We start from the raw sequence: 24,518 nt of genomic DNA, 5'->3' as shown, positions 1-24,518 counted from the left end.
TTTTAATCTTAAACATTGACAACTAGTGCTTAGGATTCTATTCTGATTAATTGTACATTACATTGATTAGAGACATAAATGTAGCAGTACAGTATGTGACCTCTTAACTGCCGATCGGCTTAACCTTTGTTGTTCCAGGAAGTCATACACATCTATTTTCAACCACATTCAGTACAATAACAATGTATGTAACTACTGTATTTGTTCTGACTTATTTCTTGGACAGTACAATTGTGTACAGAATTACTTATAGTTTTAAGTGAACCTCGTACAACGGAGTTAAACGTAAATGTATTATAGTGACAGACTTATAAAATGAACATCAACGGCAATAAGTAACATTAGGCCCCTTATGATATTTTATAGCATTGGGATTGTATGATGGTGATTCTCGTTTTAACCAAATTTTCCATTATCAGATCAAACTTCGGTCCGATAGGTGGTCGGTTAATAGGGCGTCTACTGTAATATTTTAGGAAAAACAGATAGGTGTTCCTGTACGTTAAGGATAAATTGTGTTATTTATAGCCAAAACCAGAATATAGTTCGGTTCAATACATCCTATATCTGTACACTTGAGGGGGTTCTTTATTTCTGACGAGGGACTGAACTCTTGTGAGGCTACTGCCTGGAAACATTAGGTACGGAGGAACTGCACAGATGGGATTGACAATACGAGATATGGGATTGACAATACGGGTCTATCAGGACTACTAGGCGGCATGAGCAAACATGCAGTATAGAAGACGCATTATGTTAATATTACCATATAGAAGATCAAAGTATCTATTCCACTTACGGTTTTCTGTTAATTTCAGATACCAATAATCAAATTTAGCTTTATCAAAAAATGCAATAAGTCTTAACGAAGTCACAAATCAAAGTGAAACAAACATCGTGGCACAAATGGTACAACTTTATTGACTGATAGCTCCACAAGCAAACAACGTAGCACAAACAGTTGACTCTCAAACAAGCGTGTGTATCATAATAGACACTGGACATAAGTACTGCAGAACAATAGTGGTTAAATCAATAAGTAGTATATTATGCATTCTTTTATTTATTTTTTGCATTGGTTTTTGATGCAGCATTGTTAGGCAAATGAGTAACTTGTAGATGATAACCACCCGAGACTAGGGAATCTGTATTTTGCGTTTACTCCTGGTGACTCTTATTTGTCCAAGAACTGGTTGAACCAAAAACTAACTATGGGAACTAAAACATCACTAATTTTTATAATCTTTATTAGTAATGAATAGAACTTTAGGTGAAAATTTTCCTAAGTGTGAATTTGTTTACAAGTAGCAAAGAAATGTAATCAAATCTAAAATCTACAAATTAATAAAACATTTATTGATTAGGCCTATTCTCAGCTATCAATGAAACTAGTGCCTGGGCAGCACGAGATAATGTGAAATAGCCTCACCTGTCTGTGTACTCCTCTTCAGTATCGTCTCCCAGCCTGTCGAAGGCCTGTGAGAGCTTGCCTCCAATGTTGACACCACTCCAGCGTTTCCTGGCAGTAGCAGCCAGGTCGGCAGTGCCTGTGACAGAATCCACGCAGGAGCGGGGTCGGCACTGGTCCGTACCACTGGGCAAGGGTGGGGGAGGAGACTCCATCAGCCGCCTCAGAGTCCATGATCCTTTGCTGCTACTACTGCTAGCACTGTGGCTCGGTGATGATGGTAGCCTCTGATCAGACAACATATTATTATCACACTTACGTTCCCCTTTGGCCAACCCCACTGAATTACGAGTGGCAACTTTTTCAAATCAATGGTGTTGATAAAACGTTGGGAATTCCTATTGTGTTGTAACTATTCTGAACATTTGGAGGTCACATATGAAGTTACAGCATCTACATAGGGCGATGCTGTCATTTGTTTACGAAAAAATATAAAAATAGTAAATTCACCACGTTAATTTCAAATTTAAAACGCATTTAAATATTTGAAATGCATGAATCGTGTAACTAATCAGTTGAAAAAATTAACTTCAAAAACAAATTTGTAACTAAAAACAATATTTTTATCCCTTTCAAACATCAAGAACAAAATTAATGTATCTCTTTCAAATGAGTAACCACCAAGAAAATCTTTTTTCTAAAATATTTCTTAGTTGTTTAGAGAAACTCAACAAACATTACTTTTCTATAGTAGTGTTTATACTTTTTTTACAAATAACATGCAAACTTTAGTGGAATTGTTATGTACTTTATTTTAGAAAATATGTATTTTGTTGTAAAATCTCTTGTTACAAAAAAAATGCTTTAAAATTAACATCTTCAATTTGCAACAATAAGAATTGTTGCAAAAAATTAAACAAAAAAAGAAAAAAATGCATAAAGCAAATGAGTACATATTACACTCATTATTCGCATCATACAAGGCACCAAAAAATGTAGTGATAAATTCAATTACTCACACTAAGTTGCAAGAGACTTTGGTGAAGCAACCTCGTCTCGTAGAGCAGGTCCAGTTTGAAAGTGAGCTGTCCCAGGGGCCTTAGCGAAGCCAACAGCTTATCACTGAGCGCACGTGCGTTTGTCTGCCCACGGCACGCACACAGCATGAGTGCATCGGGAGTGTAGTGCCGTCGCAGCACACTCTCCCTCGTGCGCAGATAGCTCAACCACACGTCCAGCCCTTGAACACTGAAGTGAGAAGGTTGTAGAATCATCATAAGTAATGTGTCAAGCATTCTTAGTAATTACTTTTTTGTATGTATTAAAATCAAATCAAATTCTTAAAAATAATGTACAAGGTTTTCAAAACAAATTTAGACCTTCCATGGTAAGTAAAACCCTTCCCACAAACACTTATATAAGTTTTGACCAAAAACTGAATACACGGACAATAGCCTAGGAGTGTCCAGTCACAGTTGCATTGTTACACTAGGAATTTGTGGGGTTTCCACATCAATGAAAGCTAAATATCACTCATCTAGGTCATTGTAAGTAATTAATATAATACTGTTTTTCAAAACGATTTTTTAATAATGACATGCTATACTTGTATATTTTATATTGGTCTATGTGCACATATTTACATACATACTTACATTCACATATGTATACGATTCAACAGCGTATAGATGGAACTTTAAGTGCTGGATGTATGTAGTTATGTCATCAATGTAGAGTGAAAAGAGAAGTGGTCCAAGTACAGAACCCTGGGGCACTTCTTGGGTGACAGGTCTCTACTTTTTTTAAATTGATGTGCATGTGTGTGTGTGTGTGTGTGTGTGTGTGTGTGTGTGTGTGTGTGTGTGCGTGTGTGTGTGCGTGTGTGTAATAATATACACATTTTTCTGTTTTTACAATGAAAACCACTTAAAGTATAATTTTGTGGTTTCATAATAACTATATCTCTTACATAACGGAGGCTATTGCAATTTGTTTGTAAAAGAGTAAAAAATAGGAATTCTTAGGCACTAAAATACCATTAAAAATTAGTATGCCAATGTGTTAATGTGTCATAAATTATGGTGGTTCACTTAACAATTCATAATGAATCAAAGATATTCGATCATTTGTTGTTGATACTTCTATCCAGCTTTGCACAAATAATTTCTTACTTACTATGACCGAACGTTTAGATCAAAATTCTCCTGGTACTGTAGACTCACAACATCCATATTACTTTACGGCAAAACTTTGATTTGATAAGTACATGCTTCACATAGGAGGAACATATACAGTGCCATGAGTATAAACTAAAAGTAAAGATATCAAAAACAAAATATAGATCATGACATGAATTACAATTTTAAAAAACAAGAAGTTATTACATAAAATCATCCACCCTGCAGTAAGCTTTCTGTAATAATAAAAATTGTAATACATTTTCAGACCAGATATTGTTCTTAGAAAATTGGGGTAATTTATTAAAAGTTTGGTTCTTAATAAACTGGAATATTTTCACACTGGGATAGTCTGTGATGAGAATATTGAAAAATCTTTTTCTTTCTGAACTTATATGAGAATGAGAATGAAAATTTATTAGGAATTTCTATTGACTAAGGGAACACAATGTCTCGTATTTAAATAATTATGGTAGTGTTAAACAGTGAAAAAGTTACTTACTTGAGTAAACCGAAGATGAAAGCATTGAACTTAACGACTCCTTCTGTCAGGACATCTTCACTGTTCAGCTTGAGAACCAGTTCATTTAGAGCCTTTGTCATTGGACCTGAAATGAAACAGACAATGTTAAAGTAAAGACCAAACGAACTAGTTGAAACATGAGACAAGTGAACTGTACTATTAATATAACAAAATTAAAGCTTATGAAGAGAAGAAAACATGTTTTATATCGATCAAGTAGGTTGGTATATCGGTTTTGTATTATTCAGAATGTAAAAGTATAAATATAAACTACCAGTTGATGTGTCAATGAGTCTACACTAAGGAGTTAAGATTAGTAAATAATTGGTATTTTAGTGACAAGCAGCATTCTTTATACTTCAACTTAATGCGTATATTTATTTAAGTATAAAAGAACATGAATCAGATCAAAATTAAAATGAATTCACTTGATAAGGATGTTTAAACTTCCCGATCAAACATCAAACCTGAACTGCACCAGGTACAATGATATATACTAATATATAACCGTTTCAACATTACCAGGTCTCAAAAGCACAACAAACTTGAACTGCCCGAGATACATATAGGACAATATACGACGATACATACCCGCTTGTTTTGGTCAGCTCGATGGATGGGTGGGCTAATACCATCCCAGCAATGAATTATAGCCAAAGTAAGGTCACCCGAGGAGTTAAGTAGCAAATGTTTCTGGGTATCCCATTAATTTTATGTGCGTATGACACTTTTTGGAACTCACTTTAATTTAGGTAATTTTAGCATGTCCCCACATCAAAATCAAATTTTCAATGATTATTTCTTTGTTTGGGGAAAGTGAGGGAACATCCATGTTACCCTCAGCCCCCACGGGTGTGTAATAAGATGCTTTTTAAAATATTTTTCTGGTACTGGAAATTGAACAAGATTGTTTCACTACAATTGTAACCAAACTGAATGTAGAATGGTACTGCACAACCTACTGAGAAAGCGTAGTGCATACCTTGCTGTGCCGATGCTTCTACCACTTGCCAGACCGAGTTGTTGATGTCACCAAAGGGGGTGTCCAGGCTGGGCTTGAGCCCGTCACTCAGCAGAGAGTAGAGTGCCGGGCAGAGCGCACTGAGTGCTACACTGGACACCAGCTCGGTGGGTCCCGACACTTGTGAGATCAGTTTGGTGGCTGCCGCTGACACCACGTCCACCAGTTCTGTCCAACAAACAAACAAATGTTTAAACTATCAAGCAAAAAAATGTCTATTGTGAAGATTTTTCAATGGTGTTGTGTTTATTTGCCGCGCTCAGAGCTGCTACACAGTCAGCACAATGTATCGTGTTTGTCTCCCACCACGATCAACTTTAACGATATCTTCATTTACCAAATTGCCATTAGAATCGTCACATCAGGTCGTGGTTGATAAATTGAGTCTGCATCCCGATCACCATAATTCCCAAAAAAGTTACACACAAAAACACTGAATACTGAACTCATCACATCTGGACAAATCTAAAAATTTAATGGTAAAAAGTCCTTATTATTAAAAATTTCCGTCATAACAACTGAACCACAATAATAGTAGAAAATATTACAGTCACAACTTCAAAAACTCAATTGAAAAACTGGAAACAAAGTTCTGTTTCTAATGTCCAGATAAAACTTCACCAATTTGCTTCCGTGATAGTTGACCGGCAGAGTTCAGTAGCAACTAAACAACACTACTGTGGATTTGCAGTAGTTCAAATAAACACTACTAAAGGCTAATGCGTATCCTTTTATAGCTCTCAGGCGTTGTGTAGCAAAGCAGCTGTTTTAAAGGTGTTAACACGGGTGTTTCAGTTGTAAAGTTAATTGAGCAACTAGTTATTAAGAGTCGCCTCCAGTGAAAAAACCTTGACTTTTTTTCCCCATAAGAACAATGTTAAACTTTTACGCCCTTTTTTTATTGTAGCGTATGTGAAATGTCTAATTTTAAAGATTTAATTAATAGGCATCATCCTTTGTTGTTTTTTTTTTTTTTTTTTTGTTAAGTGCACACCTTTTGAATAAATCGAAAATAAAATAGTTAAAGGTTTTAATTTTTCTAATAGTCTTAAATATTTTTACAAATACTTATACATAAAGGGTTGTTCAGTAAGGGTGGGTAGATGTTGAATTGGAATAAAACAAGCTGTGGGTGAGATACTAACAAAACTCCATATGTAAGAGACCCATTTTTTGTCATTTTGACTTGTGCAAACCAGTTTTGAAAATACTCGGCATTTTGATATTGCCCTGCCTTTACATCGTGGAAACAATGATCTACTTACTGCATGACTAAATGTACCGTTACTAGAGGTGTGCCAAGTAGCTCCGAGAGCGGAGAAGCCAAACTAGCTCCGGCTCCGTTTGCGGAGCTAGCTCTTTAAACAGCTCCAGCTCCGGCAAACCGCTCCGGCGCGATGTGCGGCATCTGTCTGCTCCCTTGTAGATTGGAGCTTATTGCTTGGTTATGTTATAAACAGCAAATACTACTGTAAACAAATATACTAAGGTGCTGACAGTTTTAATTACTACTTACTTTTTTATAATACGTATTATGAAAATCTAATTTTTGGGTAAAGAAGACTACACGTACATTTTATTTATATTTATTTTCACACTGTAGTAATAAAACATAAAAAATAGTACGGTAACAGAAAATATAAAATAATATACAAATTATTTACACAAGTATTCATGATTTGCATTTTAGATACACAAAGTTGAGTCACTTTCATGGATTTGATACGTGATCTTCGGTCACTTATTATTATTCCGTTCGGGAAAAAATTCTTTCACAAGGTACTGACGTACCACAAACCCCATGTTTATTTTAACGAGTCTGCTGAGATTTGGGTAGACTGCCTCGTGAATCCTCCACCAGGACAAGAGGATCGCCTTCCTCTGGGAAGTGGTGGTTCAGCGATGTACCTATCGATTTCGGCGGTAGCACAATCGTTGGGAGTTCCGGGAGTCTGCCTTTGTACAGATTTTATTACAGAATCAAACATAGAAAATACTGAACATTCTTCTTCTTCAAATTGTGATGGACCAGATTTGGTTGGTCCAAAGTCAAAGATGGTGTACCAGGAGGGGATTGTTCCATTGCGGTGGCAGAAGTGGCGGAAATCATAGCTGCAACGACCGTAATCACATGAATTCTTAGCAAAACTGTTGACATTTGTCGTCAGAAAATGCATACAATTTGAACCTTGGGTCCAAAAAGGTATTAAGTACTACTAACTTGTTGTACTCAATGTCATGGTATCTGGCTGATAACCCCATTGAGCAGGTTCTGTACTACCTGTATTGCATCAGGGTGCAAATTTAGTGTACATAGTTTGCTGCAAACATTTTGCAGCCCAAGCGTCAAAACAATTAATTTTGACTTTCCAGTGAAAAGTAGGATTTCCCCACTCATCTTTGCTGTGACCTCTTCAAATGGTTTTAGGACTTTGCAAAGGTCACTGCAAAGTTTCCATTCATTAGAAATTAAAAGATGGCAAGTCTTTGTCCAGCAATGCCAAAGTGCTTATTACAGCCTCTTTTAACTGAACAAATCTACAAAGCATGTAATATGTGCTGTTCCATCTCGTACTTACATCTTGAAGTAAGCGTTTAGGGTCTTTAACGCCATTGTTGATTTGGTATTTTAATAGTTTTTCAGTGGCTGCGTTGCTTCTCTTAAAAAATGAGACAATCTTTTTGCATTTGGTGATTACTGTATCTACCTTTGATATGGCATCTTGAACCACTAGGTTAAGAGTATGTGCATAGCACGGCCCAATGACTCCACATTAAAACATTTTTTATGGCTCCAACGACATTGGAGGCATTGTCTGTTACAACAACTAAGATTTTGTCTGAGATTTTATAGAAATTTCGTTATTTTCTTGATTTCTTCGGCTAAATGGCTAGAAGTATGTGAGCCCTCCATTAAAATACAGTCTAAGAGAACTGATTTCAACACAAAATCATTGGTAATGAAATGCCTGTAACAGCTATATACGATTCATTGATCGTAGATGTCCATGCATCTGTCGTTAAACAGATGTTTTCCACATTTTTCATTAACTCAGCTACTTGAAGCTTACATTTGTCGTACGTGGTGGGTATTAGGTTTTTTTGAAACCACTTTCCTTGATGGAATTTCAAAAGAAGGGTTTAAAGCTGTAACGAATTCCCGAAAAACCAGAGTCCTCCACAATAGAAAAAACGGTTGGAAATCTTTGTAAAATAGCTTTAGAAACGCAGCTTCTACCTTTTTCTTTTGGTTGTTATTTCATTTTTTTGGTATAAAACTCGATAGAGTGGTTTGTTTAGCACTTCCCTTTGGCTTATCTAATTGATTAGAAGGCAACTCACCAGGTTGAGGTTCATTTTCAGTTGCAAAGTTACTAAATGAAGCGGCTGAATCGGTAGGTCCAGTGTTGGTTGTAACATTCACATCACGATCACTTACACTTGTTGATTTTGAACTTATAAACACTCAAAGTAATTCCGACATGTTTTCTCTCAATATGCCTCTTCAAATTGTACGTTGATGTACGGTAGCACATAACCAAGCCACAATGTTCACATCTACAGTTTTTAAGGTTAGCATCAATAACTGTAAAATGAGACCAAATTGAACTTGTCTTAGATTTCTGTACTTTTGATGCCATGTTAATTAACTGCACAAAAAACCAATCAATACTAGTCATACTCGTAAACCGCACAAAAATATCACTTTTCACTGTATGTCTACGTTAGAACTCCTACTGAAACTGAAAACTGGTTTGTTTTGGTTTGTCAACAAGTTGTAGGCCACAGCTGATAGCTCCACAGACGCTCCGAGAGAGTAATTATATGAATATATAAGGTTAGAGCTGGAGCTGTTTCGAGAGTCACGGAGCGCTGCTCCGCTCCGCTCCAGCAGCGGAGCGCTGATTTGAAACAGCTCCAGCTCCAAAGGCACACCTCTAACCGTTACTCGAGGTCGAGTCATACACGGTTATGAAACCATAGGCAACAACTAATGTGCTGGTAGATACAGGATGGTCGTATGCCCAAATTTGTCTTCTTAGACAGGCGTCCGAATTATACAGGGTATAAATACCCTTCCGATATCTTTTACAAGTACTCACATGCCCTTGGCATTCAAGTCTTGCCTATAACTTTTGTTGGCTTCTAAAGTGTTTTACTGTGTTGGCAAGTTCTTGGCATATTGTTGGGAGACTGCCAAATAACAGAAAGATTAGAGTGGCCATTCCAACCAATAAATTAAAATTAAAGCCAATTTAACTATCATCAAAAATGTGTAATTTATAGCAATATAATTCGCGTAATAGCCAACAAAAGAAATTATAATTAAATCCTGAAGAAGTCAGGCAGCAGGCTTCTCCATACAAAACTGCTATGCTGTTTGGTATAAATCTATGCTTCTATACTTTCTAGTGGAACTTCTAGATTTTTAAGTAGTAAGCTGACTATATTTATTTTATTAGGAATACGAATCAGTGTTGTATTATTGTTGAAGGTTCGTACAAAGTAACAGACAAATATATTTTACGTACACACATGCAAGAACTGTAATGCTTGTTTTTTACGTACACTTCATATAAAACTACAATGTAAACAAATGCTGCATACCGGTTTTAGCTGAGTGCCTGAGCCTCTCCTGGCTGAAGCTGGCTTCCATATCCTCTGTGATTGTTGTCTCATTTAGTGTAGGTCCTGTCTTCACCTGGAACAACCAATAAGGATGATGAATAGCATTTAATTTTAAGCCATAAAAAAGCTTAATAAATAAAATAATCTCAACAACTCAAACTAAATGTTTGAATCAAACGTCAGAGGATAGCCTAGCATAGCTATACACGGTTCATTTCATTCTTTTCATTCAATTTAATAAAAATATTGTGCCACAGAAAAAATTAGTAAATTATTTTAGTTTTGTTATTTTAAAGTATAAACAGGTAAGAAATTCTAAACCCCAAAATCCCAGTCATAGCAAAAATAGGGTTTTAGTAGTGACAATGGGTGGTGCAGCAACACACCATACCTTTCAGTCGCAGGATCAAAAGGTCTGCTAAAGTGCATGTACACAACCAACTCTACAATGGGTTAAAGACAGCATTTTCTTTTCTTTAAATGTACAAACTGGTTATTACGAGACAGTAACATTTGTGAATTATACAAATTCTTACAATACCAGTACATGTACGGCTGAGGTTTCAGATCAAAAAATGTTAATATCGGTGACCGAATTTCAAACTGCGAGAAAGATGGACACTACAGATTAATATGAACATTGTTTGACACACTAAAGAACGTGGGTACTTTGTACATAGCTCCAGACTGTTTAGTAAAGTTAGTTTACGTACCAGATGTTTCTTTGTTGTTAGTAAAGAAGGCGGGCACTTTTCCACCATTCTTTCTAAGCCCACGGTTTGACACAGTCAGTTTTTTTTTTTTTTTAATACAGTAAAAAAAATGCAGTCAGTTTTTTTTAATACAGTAAAAAAAATTAAGATTTCTGTTTTACCTGATATGAGGGTTTGTGAGTGACTGACGACTGAGGGGAGTTCGGTGGAGTCATCGCTGAGTCCTCTCCGTTATCAGCAAAACTGACACTCTTCCGGCCTTGTGTTAGAAACCTGCTGACCTGCACACAAAATTCACACGGGTATACAGGACTGGCTTTGTGTGAATAATCAATTTTTATAATTTATATGTTAATTATTCTAAGATTTGAAAAATGACAATGAAGTAAATAAATCCAACTGATTTTGATTTGATCTTTTGGGAAAATGTAATTTAGTATGAACTACAGTCATACTCAAACTCAAACTCTTCAAGAGTGAAGAAGCCTATCTAAAATAAAATGAAATGTACATTTTATAAATAATTTATTCAATAAAAATTGCAATATTTTACCTGTCACTAGGTTTTGGATTCTTTATTTGAACTCTTAATATTTGCAAAGATAGGAATGAGTTAAAAGATATGATTTGGAGTGGTGTTCCCTTTGATAATCCGTACATCAATTATCATGGCTGCTTTACAAATTTTTTTTGTTGGCTCAATTGCTCTAACTTTTTAACCCTTCCCATGCCGTAGACGGATTAATTAGAATGGTAGACTTTGACCAAAACGCCCAATACAGTTATATTAGATATTATAGATTAAGTCTCTTGGAGTTTTTTAGTTCACAAAAGGCCTTCGAAATGCCCAGTGCACGATCCGTGCTTATCGCGGTTACCAAGGAACGACCTTCACTATGCGGCATGTGGGAGGGGAGTGCCCTTTGTCTAACTCTGACCACCTGCTCATCAGTTCTGCGTCTCCTACAGAGTCAAACATACCTGTGGCGTGTATGCTTTCTCAGCTGTCACAGTGTGCGTCTACTACGCATCTCGTTATTATTCTTCATCATGTGGTAGTGTTGTGATTAGTTTGAAATATTTATCTTGTTTTATAGTAAAATTGAATTAAACAGTTTTGTAAATAGTTCTTTTTTGTTATTTTTATCAATAAATGTGCTAATTTTAAGTAAAATTCCCTGTTTTGTACTTTTTTTCTTTTACCTTTTATAATTTAGTTATAATAAAAATTAGCTTAGAACTTAAAGATACAAAAATTTTTTACTTGTCTCGGCGTTATAGGGAAAGATAATGGATTTAGTGGCGTGCGAAGGGGTTAACATCAGTAAACGTGGGAAACCAGCAGCAGATCCCAGTGGTGTAGCTATGCAAGTATTTCAGTTCTCCATTAAAATTGTTGAATTTCAAACTGAAAAGTCCTTTCCCGATGTGCAGTTACTACAGAAAATGATTTGCTCATTTTGAAATACGGGTGTTTTACGTAAAACCTACCTGTTGTCTCAAGATGTCCATATCCTTGGGGTCCCACTGGTCCCCACTCATCTCCAGCAGTTGCTGCAGTCTCAGGGCATGGGTGGTAGGAGGGGTGGGCGGCCTCCACATCTCGCCACCGAGTCCCTCTACCGAGCCTGACAGCTGACTCGCCACAGCCTTCAACATGAACCAGGAACTAGTTAGATAGGAGTAGTCTAAAACTTTTTACCACTGACGTCCTCATTTGGGGACGTCGGCATGTTACGCAAAAACCGCCAACGTCCTCATATGAGGACATTTCATAGTATCGCTATATTTTTGGTATTTAAACAGATAGCGAGGCCTAGTTTGGTGGTTTTATACATTGAAAAACTCGTTACGCCTGCAAACATTGTGATAAAGGCGTTCATCCCCTGTGATTGAAAGAAAAGCATAATAAACACAAGTTTGTATATAATTGTGTAAATAATTTTGGTTTTTAGTCTTTTATATGCTGCTAAGATAAATATTACATTGTTAAAAAGTGTACACATACAAGAATATATCTAAACATCTTCAAGATAAAATTTGGACTGTTGCAAATAATAAGTTGTAAATAGATTTATCCGATTTTAGAAAATAATTTATTTGCTGTGTTATTTATCATTCCATTTTCTTGAAAACTTTCACAGGTCTAAATGTACTTGAATACAAATATAAATGTTATATATAAAGTATCTTTTGTTTACATTGATTTTTGAGTTCAAAATAAAAATTTTATTGTAAAACCTTTTTTATTTTAGGGTTTAGTACTTTTTAAATATAAAAAATTAAGCACTGATTGAATACGTTTATCTTATAGTATAGCCAAAGGCAAAAATAATTTTGTGCTAGCTTCAATAGTAACGTTTTGAATTATTTATGTAAAGTACTACAAAAAAGGTGATTTAGGCCGCGGTTTACGTCAATCAGCTGTGCCAAATGCCCGGTGGCCAAAGGGTTAAGTAATGTACTTACTTATTTGAATGAAATGATATCAGGAATAATATTAACTAAGTGAACATCTAGATGGCACAATGAAGTGATTATGATAATTGTGATTGTGGATGATTCACGAAGCTTCCAGAAATGCACCCTTGAACACACAAGCCTACCTGCTACAGCCAAGTGTGTATCACGTATGCACAGTGATGATGTAATAACAGTAACAGTGGTGGTGGTAGTGTAACAGATTAACAATAAGAGCAACTTTTGGTAATTTCTGTATAATGTTATGAATCATTCAGAGTTAGATCAGTACAAGGAATGACGTCACTGTGGTTCCATAGCATTTTTTATGAAAACGTCTAAATTTTATACACATTATTGATAATAATCAGCAATTACAGCACTAAATAAATACAACTTTTAAAAATATGTTTGTATTAAGGATGTTGTTTCAACGTGTTGAATTTAAAATGCAGAAAAGAAAAAGTAAGGTAGTGACAATTGTAAAAGCACTGGTCAGGAACAACATGGCATCTTAGATATTCAGTGACTGTACAGAAAAATATATAACTTTATCTGCTAATTTATAAGCAATATTAACTTTAAACCGTCAACTGTCTATAAATTCATTTTATTTGTGTACACTTAAAGAGACTGTAAATGAAACAACTGGTTTATAAAAATACAGACCAATAAATACAGTTTACAATCTTAAAGCTCTACTGAATGAGATGGGCTGGCCATTTACTAAGGAAGGAGGACAACTCCTTAGTCAAGAATGTCCTTGTAAACAATCCGGAGGGCAGAAGACCACCAGGAAGGCCCAAGTTGAGATGGCGAGACCAGATCAGAAGAGACATAAGAAAACTAGGAAGAAGGGAAGAAGAGGCAATGGATAGAGAGATCTGGAGGCAGTGTGTTGGCGAGGCGAAATACCACCTCGGGTACCAAGAGCCACGGCAGTAAGTAAGTAAGTAAGTAAGTAAAGCTCTACTGTAGTAATAAAAAAACCTTTATCCTTATGTTTCAATATTATAACTTACCTTAGCTTTGGCTTTCTTCTCCACATCCACCAACTCGGGGTCATCAACATTTGCAGTCTCCATGTCGAACATGCTGTGCCTGGAACAACGAACATTAATTTAACTCCATTTATCAGACACTCTTAACGATTAGAACAGATTTTTTGTTTAAAGTTTCTTATTGACAACGGAAGGTTTGAAAGTACAATGTGGTTTGTACTTCAGGTTTGAAAGTACAAATCCTGAAAGGATAACAGGATTTCGGACATTTGCCATCGTTATATGTTACAAAATTCATTAAACTACGTTTTGTGAATTGAAATCTACCCTCTTCGTCATGTGTGAAGAAAGTTAGTGCATACACATGTACTTAAAAACCTACAACGTGTGGCAATAGACTGTCACTAAAAACAGAAAATGATCATGCCCGAAAACTGCTTGAAGTCCAGACAGGAGAAAATGAACACAGGCGTAAATTAATTAAACATAGTGTTTTACATTTTGTAACATATAACAATGGCAAATGTTCAAAATCCTTTTATCCTTTCAGCTAGAATAGTTTTTACCCTCTCTATTGTTACGTTTGATATGAGAGAATGACTGATATCTGTCACTTATTTAAAGAAGTAAAAACTAAAAAATTATACCCGATTAAAATCAATTTAATTCATTCAATATTTTTAATTTTTACTGATTTTTTATTCTTTTGTCTATCTTGAGTAAAATGATAGCAAATAGGTATGGTTTACACAAATATTTGTAGTAATAATAAAATATATTGCAAAATAAGTAAATTTTTTAAGTTTAATAGATTTTTAAATACATTTTTCATTCTTTATTACTGATTTATATTATATAGTATTTCCTGAAAGAAATTATACCAAATACATATAAATTATGTGATTATTTGTGGTGGTAGTTAAAAATTCTCCAAAGAATTTCCTGTAAAATTTAGTAAAAATATACTATAAATTAAATGGACTTTTTACTTTAAAAACATAGGTATATATTTGTATTATTTATAATAAGCATTTTAAACTTATAAAGTTAAAAAGCCACATTTCAAATCACTCCTAGCCAAGTTAAAAAATACTAATATATATAAAGATACATACTATAGAGGATAAATTTTAAAAATGACATGCAAAAAAAATTAGAGATCGTCTGTTTACCGCTGAGCAGCTGATGTTTGAGCAAAAATACAAGTGCGGTGAATTATGAATACAGACATAGTAAATACGAACCACAAGCTAAATTTTATTGACAAGACTGTATTTCGCTACTTTGATTGTTTATATACAATTCTGTATGCATGACGATTAGATTAGTTCATTTGTTATCTACCAACAGATTTTCAAAACCAAACTATGAAAAAAAAACACAGCGATCGGTGATTTGCTTATTGCCAGGCAGTGTTGTCTGCAAATGAACGTGAATGAACAGGGTTAAGCACAAATTTTGTTGCGTGTGTAAATATCCCACAACCGCAGGTTGAGCTGAGGATAACTCTTTCAAAATCCACAGGTCACAGTTATTTGTATATTCAACATTTCAACTTGTATATACATTACTGTATTAGGATATTCCCTATTGAATGGCATTTCATAAAAAATAATATAAATATGACCTCCGACAACTTAATGATGTTAAGTGATTATTGTGACACGTTTTTAAATTTAATTTAATACATTGTCAAGTTTTCAAATTTGAAATATACCCTTTAATAGTGTAAAAATTTGTGAAATTTCCCAAAATACACAGTTGGTATACAAATCTCACCCTTCAAATGAGTCAAGAATCTCTCTAAAGTTGGAACTATAAAGTGACCAAAACACACAAAATGCCATGTCTCCACATTTTTGGGTTGTAAAAATGGGTTGTAAATCCACAGCTTACAATTGCTTACCTTTTCTTATTTGCTTGATTTTTGTGAAGTTTTGCATTTTCTAGAGAGTTGCGTAAAATTCCTCTCGGCAGCGGAGGCCTGGGGGGTGGAGGAATGTTCTTGTCCTCTGGAAGCGAGATTGATCTCTTTGGTAACGGAGGGCCTGAGGACAAAATGAACTGAAATTAATATTTGAGATTAAACATTTTAAAATTAATTACACACAACTTTTCATGGTCCAGATCAATAAACACTCTGGATTTCACTTTACAAGACCTTCTGCCGCAGATAAGCCACTTGAGTCTCATATCAGCTTTTTAGGTATTTTACTGATTTATCAAAAAACCTGGTTGAATGTATTTATCTCAGAGGTAATAGTCTGTACTTAATCACTTCTACATTGTCTTTGGCTGATGTAGTTCTTTAAGAGCCGGCTGTAGCACGATCTTGAGTTTGACCCCATAAGATCAACGTTAAACCTCAAACACTTACGCCCTATGGTTAAGTATAAATAGGGTATAACACCCTTACTTTAAATTACAGTTGTACAGTCAAGTACAAAAGTTTGAAGTTTTTTCAGAAAAACTTATAAAAATAAAAGAAGCGTATTAGTATCTTTAAATTAAGAAATATCCAATAAACGTACCACCCAATATAAGGGTGTAAAATTGTTTCAGGTCTAACATTGTTCTTGTAGGATTAAAAAAGGAAGATGGCCGCTAGTAAACCCAGCTCTTAAATCAAGATTAGTGGAAGTAGATGACCTGAGATGTAATTGTGATTCAGTATCTCAAACTATGAGCTACAACATTAACAAGTGTTATGCAATCCTTTTCATGAGGGGGTAATCCACCAAACTTATCTCCACTGGCTAGAAGAGCTGGGTTTTGCTTTATGATGAGAAATAAATTCATGTTACTTATTCTCTACAACAATTACATGGTACTTTAATATTTTAAAATATACCGCACAATCTTTTACTTTGTTGTTATTGTAAGAGCTATCTGACACAATTAATACACTAACTATGAACACCAGCTGTATAATTTACCACCTCTTAATCTCTCTCTATTCTATTCCAAACTTTTCTTAGGTATTGTAAGCAATGTAACCAATTTCATTTTTCAGTAGATTTCTCACCTGAGTATCCTGACTCGGAGCTGATGCTGTCGTACTTGTAGACGAACAGGGGATTCTGGGCCGTGTGTGGAGCAGGGCTCGGGTTGGCACTACTGTCAGACAGCAGCGTGGATGAGCCCCGATAGCCGGATGATGGCTGGGTTCCCGTGCTAGACGAAGATGAAGTGTTCACTGTGGTACGAGCTGAAGAGAAGAACCAGATATTATACTTCGTGCACATTTATTTTTATGCTAATGCTTATCTATCTAAGATTATATAAATTAAGGATAGGTCGATTCCGATATTCGATACTTAGTGGATTAGAAAATCTTAGATATTGTAGCGTTATTCACTCTATTTCAAAACCAATATTTTCAGGATAATTTTATTACCAAATAATAAATAAAATTAACAAAATGCTTAAATTATCTTGGAAAATCACAATTTCACAATATTATGACTAGTGAGGTGCAAATAAGTCTACTCGTGTACAATAGCTGATCTGCAGTAAGCAAATTACCGATCAAAAAAACTTGTTATTACGAAAAAGGCAGTTGATCGTAAGTACACGCTCTACCAAACACGTTTTTTTTTGTACTTTCGTATGAAAAAAGGTATAGATAAAATGATTACTGCTTTCTATTTATGTTCGTGTATCACTAAAGGTCTGCTGTATCTATGCACAGATCTCCCTCCATTCACTACTAGACAGCAAGCTTTGTTAGCATTTTGCTGGTTGCTCCTACTGGCTAGATTTGCTTTAACACGTTCACGATGGCAGCAAATTTCCCGACCTTTTTATATACCATTGAATTATTCAATAATAACGATAAAGAACAACTTTTTTACGTTAAACGTCCACATACAATGAGAAAAGTGTGTAGAAAACTGTGTCTTGAAAACTTATAGTACAACATTACACAATAATAGAAATGTTGAACTGACCATCTGGGAATGGAGAGAACTGGGTAGGGTTTGTCTTTGCCATTGGTGGAGAAACACAGAAGAGAGGCTTGGGTTGGACGCAGAGGTCCTTGTACTCCTTCAACTCCGGGATGTCGGACAATAGAGCGCAATACTCCGGTGGTAACAGTACAGCCAGGCTTTCCCAGTCTCTAATGTGACTAAAACCTGTAATAAAAAAAGAGGATTATTGGTTTACCTTTGCCTATTATTCCTAATTGACAAAGTTATCTCTTATACTTGCTGAAACCTTAGCTAACATAGCCACATCAGACTTTTCTCATAAAAATCTGTAACGCATCTTTAAACATTTCATGGCTGACTGATTGATTCATTCAGCAAAAATTGACGTAGGAACATAAACCATAAATTATTATATGGTCATGTGACGTTCATCCACAATCGTAATCCACATAAGCCAAAACCTCAGAAGCTAAACCACAACAAAGCAGAGTAACAGGAACTGCACAAGGATGATCTACAAGTCATAAGTCTTTTACCAGAATCCTGTAAGTAAGGTAAAAGATACAACATAAAATGCAAGATATATGAAGCGGGGAGAGGTCACGTTCTTAAATGAGCTGTAATTAACACAATTACCCACCTTTCTTGCGGAGATGATCGATGTCGGCACAGGAGTGGGGGCGCTGCCGCCCGCCGGTGGGGACAGGGATGGGGCTGGTGGGGGGCAATGAAGGTGAGGGCAGAGGGGACCAGCCCGGAGAGAACCGCATAGGAGCCAAGAACACCTGCTCCAAGTCCAGCTTGTCATCCCGTAGGAAGTCTAAGTCCGGCAGGGTGTAATTGGGATACATCACGTACACTGGTGGCTTCACCTGACTCGAGCTCTAAAACATTCATATTCATCGTAGGTATTTCACTATAATATCAAAGGCCTCTTCATACTACAGTAAAATTCCATTAATTCGACATTCTATAGTTCGGCACGCTTGGTAATCCGACACGCGTTTTGGAGAAAGTAACATTTTCCTGCACAATGCAAAAAATCAATCATTTAATAAGCAACAATTTTTAAGTTTTTCAAACGTAGTGGACACAGCATTTAGGCGGGTGTGAAGAAGAGATTAGGCGTCATAATCGGCCGACTTTGGATGGTGCCGATTAGACTCAAGTCATATGGCTACGGCAGGCGGCTGTCTCCTATGTAACCAGTTGCACTTTACTATTTTCATATCAATTGAATGGAGTGTAGAGTAATGTCAATTTCGCAGTTAATATGCTCAGCACAGGTTTATGATGGAAGGACGACTCTACGACCGACGTCTTGCCACTGCCTTCTGAGACAGGCAAGCAGTGTCTAGAGAGGCTGGCAGTGGCAGTACGGTACGGGGCTGTGATGAATTAGGATAAACGCGCCCTCGACCTTGTGTTCTGCCCTAATGTTGTGATGCGTAGCTTACACACTGTAAATAGACCGTAAAAACATAGTTCTTATACATCCACATAACGATGACTACCTGAAGGTTATATTTTAATAATAAAACATGTTTTACTGTGATTGTTTATTTATTATGTCTAATTATTTCTCTGATATATATCCAATGATTCAGGCTTATTTGATCATTCAACATGCCTTAAGTCCTGACCGTGTCGGATTAACGGAAGTTTACTGTATTCAATTCATGCTATGAGCTTATGTATGTGTGCTGGAGTTCCAGTTGAACTCCTAGTTAGTCTTATGAAAGTCCCGAGAAAACTTTATTATTTGGGCTGTAACACTAAAAAGAATAATACAATATTTACAGAATTTGTAATGCAGCATTACAGCCAAATCGAACACTGGCTTAAAAATTAAGCTAAGAAAATTCACTACAGCAACTAATTAAGTCAGTTACAGATTAAAACAATGGGTGGAGAGAATATTCAAATTTATGATTAATCTCATTCCCACTCTATTAATGATGTAAAATTTAACACAATAATAGTAACAAATTAATAAATAAGTTTAAAACTATTAAAATCACACTTTGTATTCTAAAACACTGATCATCATAGAAGTTATCTGACCTTATCAGGCAGAGGAGGCTTGCTGATGGAGGCAGAGGTCTGCATGCTGGCATCTACGCAGTGTAGAGGGCACTGGGTGGCGGAGTGATGACGTACTTGGCCGGATCCGGCAACTCGAGTAACATCTGTCGGGTCACTGCTAGAGCTGGAAGCCAGGCTAGTCCGAGTCTGGGTGCCTCGCCCCACTTGAGATATTGGAGACCTACAAACCAATAACGGGCTTTATTACCACTAAAGAGGGAAAATATTCAGTGGTAATTTTAATTTGTAACATTTTTTGTAAGTTTTTGGATATAACATCATATAAGCTGTTATACAATTTAACCCTTTGCGATTGGAAATTTTAACATAACCTAGTGTTAAATATACATCTCAAATGTGTGTACTTTTGTATAAGTGTGTAACTGTAATAAATGGTTTTTATAAGTTTCTCTTCAATAGTTTTCAGAACGAACAAAATATTTTGAAAAAAAAGTTGCCCACATGATGACAGACACCAACCTGATATCGTCTCTCTCCAGGCTGTTGTTATTGTTGCCGATGAGTTGGCGGGATGTATTGAGACTTGCTTCGCAGCTACACACAGAGACAGACTCACTGAGCCGTTCCACCGACTCGGATTCACCGGTCTCGTCGATGAGACTGTCGGCGAAGCTCTGATCTCCTCTGTCGTTAGTGGTAGCTGTTTCTGTCCGTGCATTGTTCATCCACTCGGACAGTTGATTCTGATTGCGATCCGACGTCATCAGATTCTTGTTGGGTCTGGAAAAGGATAGAGATGACTAATTTATGAGGTCTGGGAATATTTGTATCAGCAAATCCTCCACTATTTAACTCTATGCTACACCTGTCTATCCAATTAATATAGACGAGTGTTGTGTGGAGAAACAAAACTTTCTTGTCGAGTTTTCCCTAAATCTTGTTTTGTATTGCACGTTTAAGTTTCTGAATATTTGGCAATACCTCTCTGAGTTGACAGTTTGGCCAAGTTCAAGAAAATCAACGAGAATCACTTCCTAAGCGTCCCAAAATACAGTAGCCATGAATTTTTTTTACTGAGAACATTTGCACACTTCTTCAGTTTTTTAGCGAATGCGTGTGTCCTCATTCCATTGACTGCTCCTTTGTTTTACAGTTGACGTGCTTTACCCAATTTTCATTGTTGGTTACGATACAATCAGTCACTTGGTTTCCACTTTTGTCGTAGTCTTCCAAAAATGTTAGTGCTGCAGGAATTCTGTTTTTTGTGGTCTTCCGTTAGGATTTTCGGAAACCATATAATAAAAAATTTATGGTAACCAAGTTTACCGACCACAATTTCATGAGCTAAACTCTGTGAAATTTGGGGGAAATGTTCTGAGAGTTCCGTAATTGTGAAAATTGTGATTTTTACGGATTGATTTTTGCCACCAATTCATCGCTAACAAGACTAGGCCTACCACTGCAATTTTCATCACGAACTGGTTTATCCATTTTTTTTTTAATCAATGCAGTAGTGCTACTGCCACATTCAGCTTTCACTCATTATTCCTTGGCCGTACACATCACAAATCTGGTGATAAGTTTCAATTTTATTTATGATTTTTCACCAACTAAAACCTTATCACAGATCGCACTGCACGATTGACGGGATTTTCAATTGCAGTGCTCATTGCAACACTTCACTGTATACAAAGATAGTGTTTTGCAAAGATTGTTTACATGTCCATCCCAGTTCAGTTTAGTGTCAAGATAAAAACCCAACAGCTTGACAGGATAAAAATAAGGATCATACAAAATGTCTATATAATGTTTTAGCGTTATATCTTATTTAATTGTGTTTTATACTTTATGTTTAATTTTAAATTGTTATTTTTTCAATATTTAGGTTTTAAATATTATTTTGAATGCACTAGTAAAATATAAGCATTTATTTTTAAGCTTGACAATTTCCGATTAACAAATATTGCATACAATAATGAGAAATAAACTTTAAAATAATATGATACTCACTGCTTTTCTCCTATTTTTGAATCAGTGTTCAGATGTTAAAAAAAATGATTACTGTGAAATAAAGTTAAACTCATGGATGTTTTCCTGAAAAGTATTTTAAAAACTTTTGAAGGATGTTTAAAAGAGTAAAAAAAATAGATTAATCTACAGCATTAATTTTTTAACTGTGTTTAATCAATTACCAGAACTTTATTCAAAACTTTATGCTACAACTATGATTCTATTATGTTCTGGTATCATTTACAGAACAGTCAATACTCTAATATTACATGTTTTTCTTGTCAACCGACCTGTTATCACAAAGTTCTGAGGAGCGGAAATGTGTCCGCTGTGTAGCAGCGTAGTCTGAGTGAGTCATCGTGCAGCCTCGCTGTTTGATGAACAACCGGACCAAACTGAGGCGGGAGTGTTGCCTATCCGAGGAGAGGCTGCTGTCTGATCCGGACACTGACGAGGAATGAGTCACATCGTACAGTTTCACACAGCCACCTGTTACGGGTTGTAATAAAGTTTAATTTACTTATGAATGGATACGAACTAGAAACACACTTCTTAACTGCATGACTGCTAATTATGTGTCTGTTATAGAATATAAAAAATAAGCTCCCTCACTTCTTTAAACTGTTTTTTTCTCTTAGGACAAGAAGCTTATAAATTGCACGTAGTCCTATAAGAACCTTAGCGCTGCTTCCTGAGTGACAGGATATTCAGAATGGGTAAGGTTAGGGGGTAGGGGCCGCCGCCTCCTATCAAGATCCATGAGGAAGAATTAGGGCACTAATCTCAAAGTCATGTCCCCGTGGAAGAAGGAGAGGCCAGCACTGAACCAGCCTCTCCAGTCAAAGCAGGCAGGGGGTGGTACATCCTTGTTGAGGCTCGCAAGATACTTAGGGAATGAACCCCACCAACTCCAACAGTCATCTCCCACAGTAGACTAGACATATCAAACTACCCTTGCACCCCAGAATCTCGACATTTGGGGTTAGTGATGTGCCGCTCCTGGACATCCACAAGGTGGCCCAGATTTAAGTGACACATTGGTTTTTGCTGTGCCCCGTGGTAGGTTCAACTGGAAGGTATAGCCCAGGCAGAAGTGATCACTGCTGGGTGTCTTTAAACTATTACCAAACTCAAGATTTGAAAAATTTTCTACCAGGTAAAATTTATGCAATTTCAGCATACAAGTACATGTTTTACAGCATGTGAAGAACTTTAACATGGGATAATTGTTATTATAAACGAGGAAGCTTCTGTTGAACAATAATTAAATAAAATGGTTTACACTCGTTAAAAATTAACACCTAAACCCAAAAAAATATTGTAAGTTTAAAAACATGTCTGTTCTTCCCTGAAAAGACCCCTTTGCAGATAGAGGAAAAGTCTATATAGGGATTGTTACAAACACTTACTCATAGGTTTGCTCCTGTGTTCCATGACAGACTGGTTGAGTTGCTGCCTGCCACGGGTGAGATTGGGCAAACTGGCACTGGAATGGCGCATGCAGTTGTGGTGGTGGTTGCGCCGCGTGACGACTTTGCACCACGTGGTCCTGGGAGCATCAGAGCTGGCCATGTGGCCCGGCACCACCGACCTTCTCGTCTCCTCACTTGACCAGGTACCGCTGGTATTACTTGTATTGCTCTCTCCTGCAACAAATTTATTGTTACAAACAAATTGGGACTAATTCAAGATTAAATCAAAATCATTACATTGTAACTTTCTACGATTAAACTAGAGAAATTTTCACAAGTTTTGGGTAAAACGATAAAAACTACTTATGCAAACAGGGAAAACAGCTCTCGTGAGCAGGTTCATGACAAGTGTCTGACAGTTGTTTGTGAAGCTGGAGAGCAGTGTTGGACATTACAGTTTTAATTCTAAACATTGCTGAGATATCATCAATTGTAATTTGTGAACAGATTTTGCATTGACTCCAGCAGTTATCGCAAGTATTTGCAAGCAACAGTTCTCTCGATTAAAATTACTTATCCTTGTTCACATTCTGCAATTTTCTTTTAAAACCAAAATTTCTAGGAAACATGAAGGTGAAACTTGGTTTGGACACTTGGATCGAGATCAAGCTTATTGAAAGCATTAAGTCTTGAAGAATAAGAGATGGTTATTTTTTTACACATAAAACCTACTGAGAGCTTATTCTAAGAGTCAAAATACTGCTTTTTGTTTACATATGTTTTTTTTTCAGAACTACAAACAAGGTTTTAAACTAACCAGAAAAGTACTTTATTTCTACTGTGATCAAACTAATTTTTAAAGAATTACAAATAATTACAGTATTTTTGTGTGAAAAATGAAAAATTGGGCGACAAAAAGTTTTGTAGACGGCTTTGGGTGTTCTAATCAATTTTGAGAGAAACCCTTATTTGAAATGAGAACAATCTGATTTAATATTCATAAATAAATAAACAAATATTTGGTATCTGGATTTTGTTTTTTATGCCAAACGGTTTGAAGTTGAAAGCTCTCACTTGTCAATGTGGTAGAAATTTAAGGTACAGCCCAAACATTACCATATATAGAACTAAATTTCCTTGAGAACAGTTTTCTGCCGCAATAAATGCCACAAAATCAAATCTACTT

At 36.0% G+C, this 24,518-nt stretch overlaps 1 protein-coding gene across 10 annotated transcripts in view; it reads right to left on the bottom strand.

Moving 5' to 3' along the window:
• LOC124369951 overlaps positions 1–24,518 on the bottom strand; it is a 197,609-nt gene that overhangs the window by 12,870 nt on the left and 160,221 nt on the right. For all 10 annotated transcript variants that reach the window (XM_046828162.1, XM_046828163.1, XM_046828155.1 and 7 more), the window contains 16 exons: positions 23,330–23,566; positions 22,211–22,409; positions 20,430–20,690; positions 19,929–20,130; positions 18,505–18,748; positions 17,883–18,068; positions 16,958–17,140; positions 15,839–15,980; positions 13,954–14,032; positions 11,963–12,121; positions 10,633–10,752; positions 9,738–9,831; positions 5,091–5,297; positions 4,088–4,193; positions 2,428–2,656; positions 1,430–1,695 (listed from right to left, as the gene is read on the bottom strand). In XM_046828162.1, coding sequence (XP_046684118.1) covers positions 1,430–1,695; positions 2,428–2,656; positions 4,088–4,193; positions 5,091–5,297; positions 9,738–9,831; positions 10,633–10,752; positions 11,963–12,121; positions 13,954–14,032; positions 15,839–15,980; positions 16,958–17,140; positions 17,883–18,068; positions 18,505–18,748; positions 19,929–20,130; positions 20,430–20,690; positions 22,211–22,409; positions 23,330–23,566 — 2,914 coding nt within the window. The remainder of the gene's footprint in view (positions 1–1,429; positions 1,696–2,427; positions 2,657–4,087; positions 4,194–5,090; positions 5,298–9,737; positions 9,832–10,632; positions 10,753–11,962; positions 12,122–13,953; positions 14,033–15,838; positions 15,981–16,957; positions 17,141–17,882; positions 18,069–18,504; positions 18,749–19,928; positions 20,131–20,429; positions 20,691–22,210; positions 22,410–23,329; positions 23,567–24,518) is intronic.

Source organism: Homalodisca vitripennis, chromosome X (assembly GCF_021130785.1).
Source record: "Homalodisca vitripennis isolate AUS2020 chromosome X, UT_GWSS_2.1, whole genome shotgun sequence".
Lineage (NCBI taxonomy): Eukaryota > Metazoa > Arthropoda > Insecta > Hemiptera > Cicadellidae > Homalodisca > Homalodisca vitripennis.
This window is presented reverse-complemented; position numbering and strand designations above follow the sequence as displayed.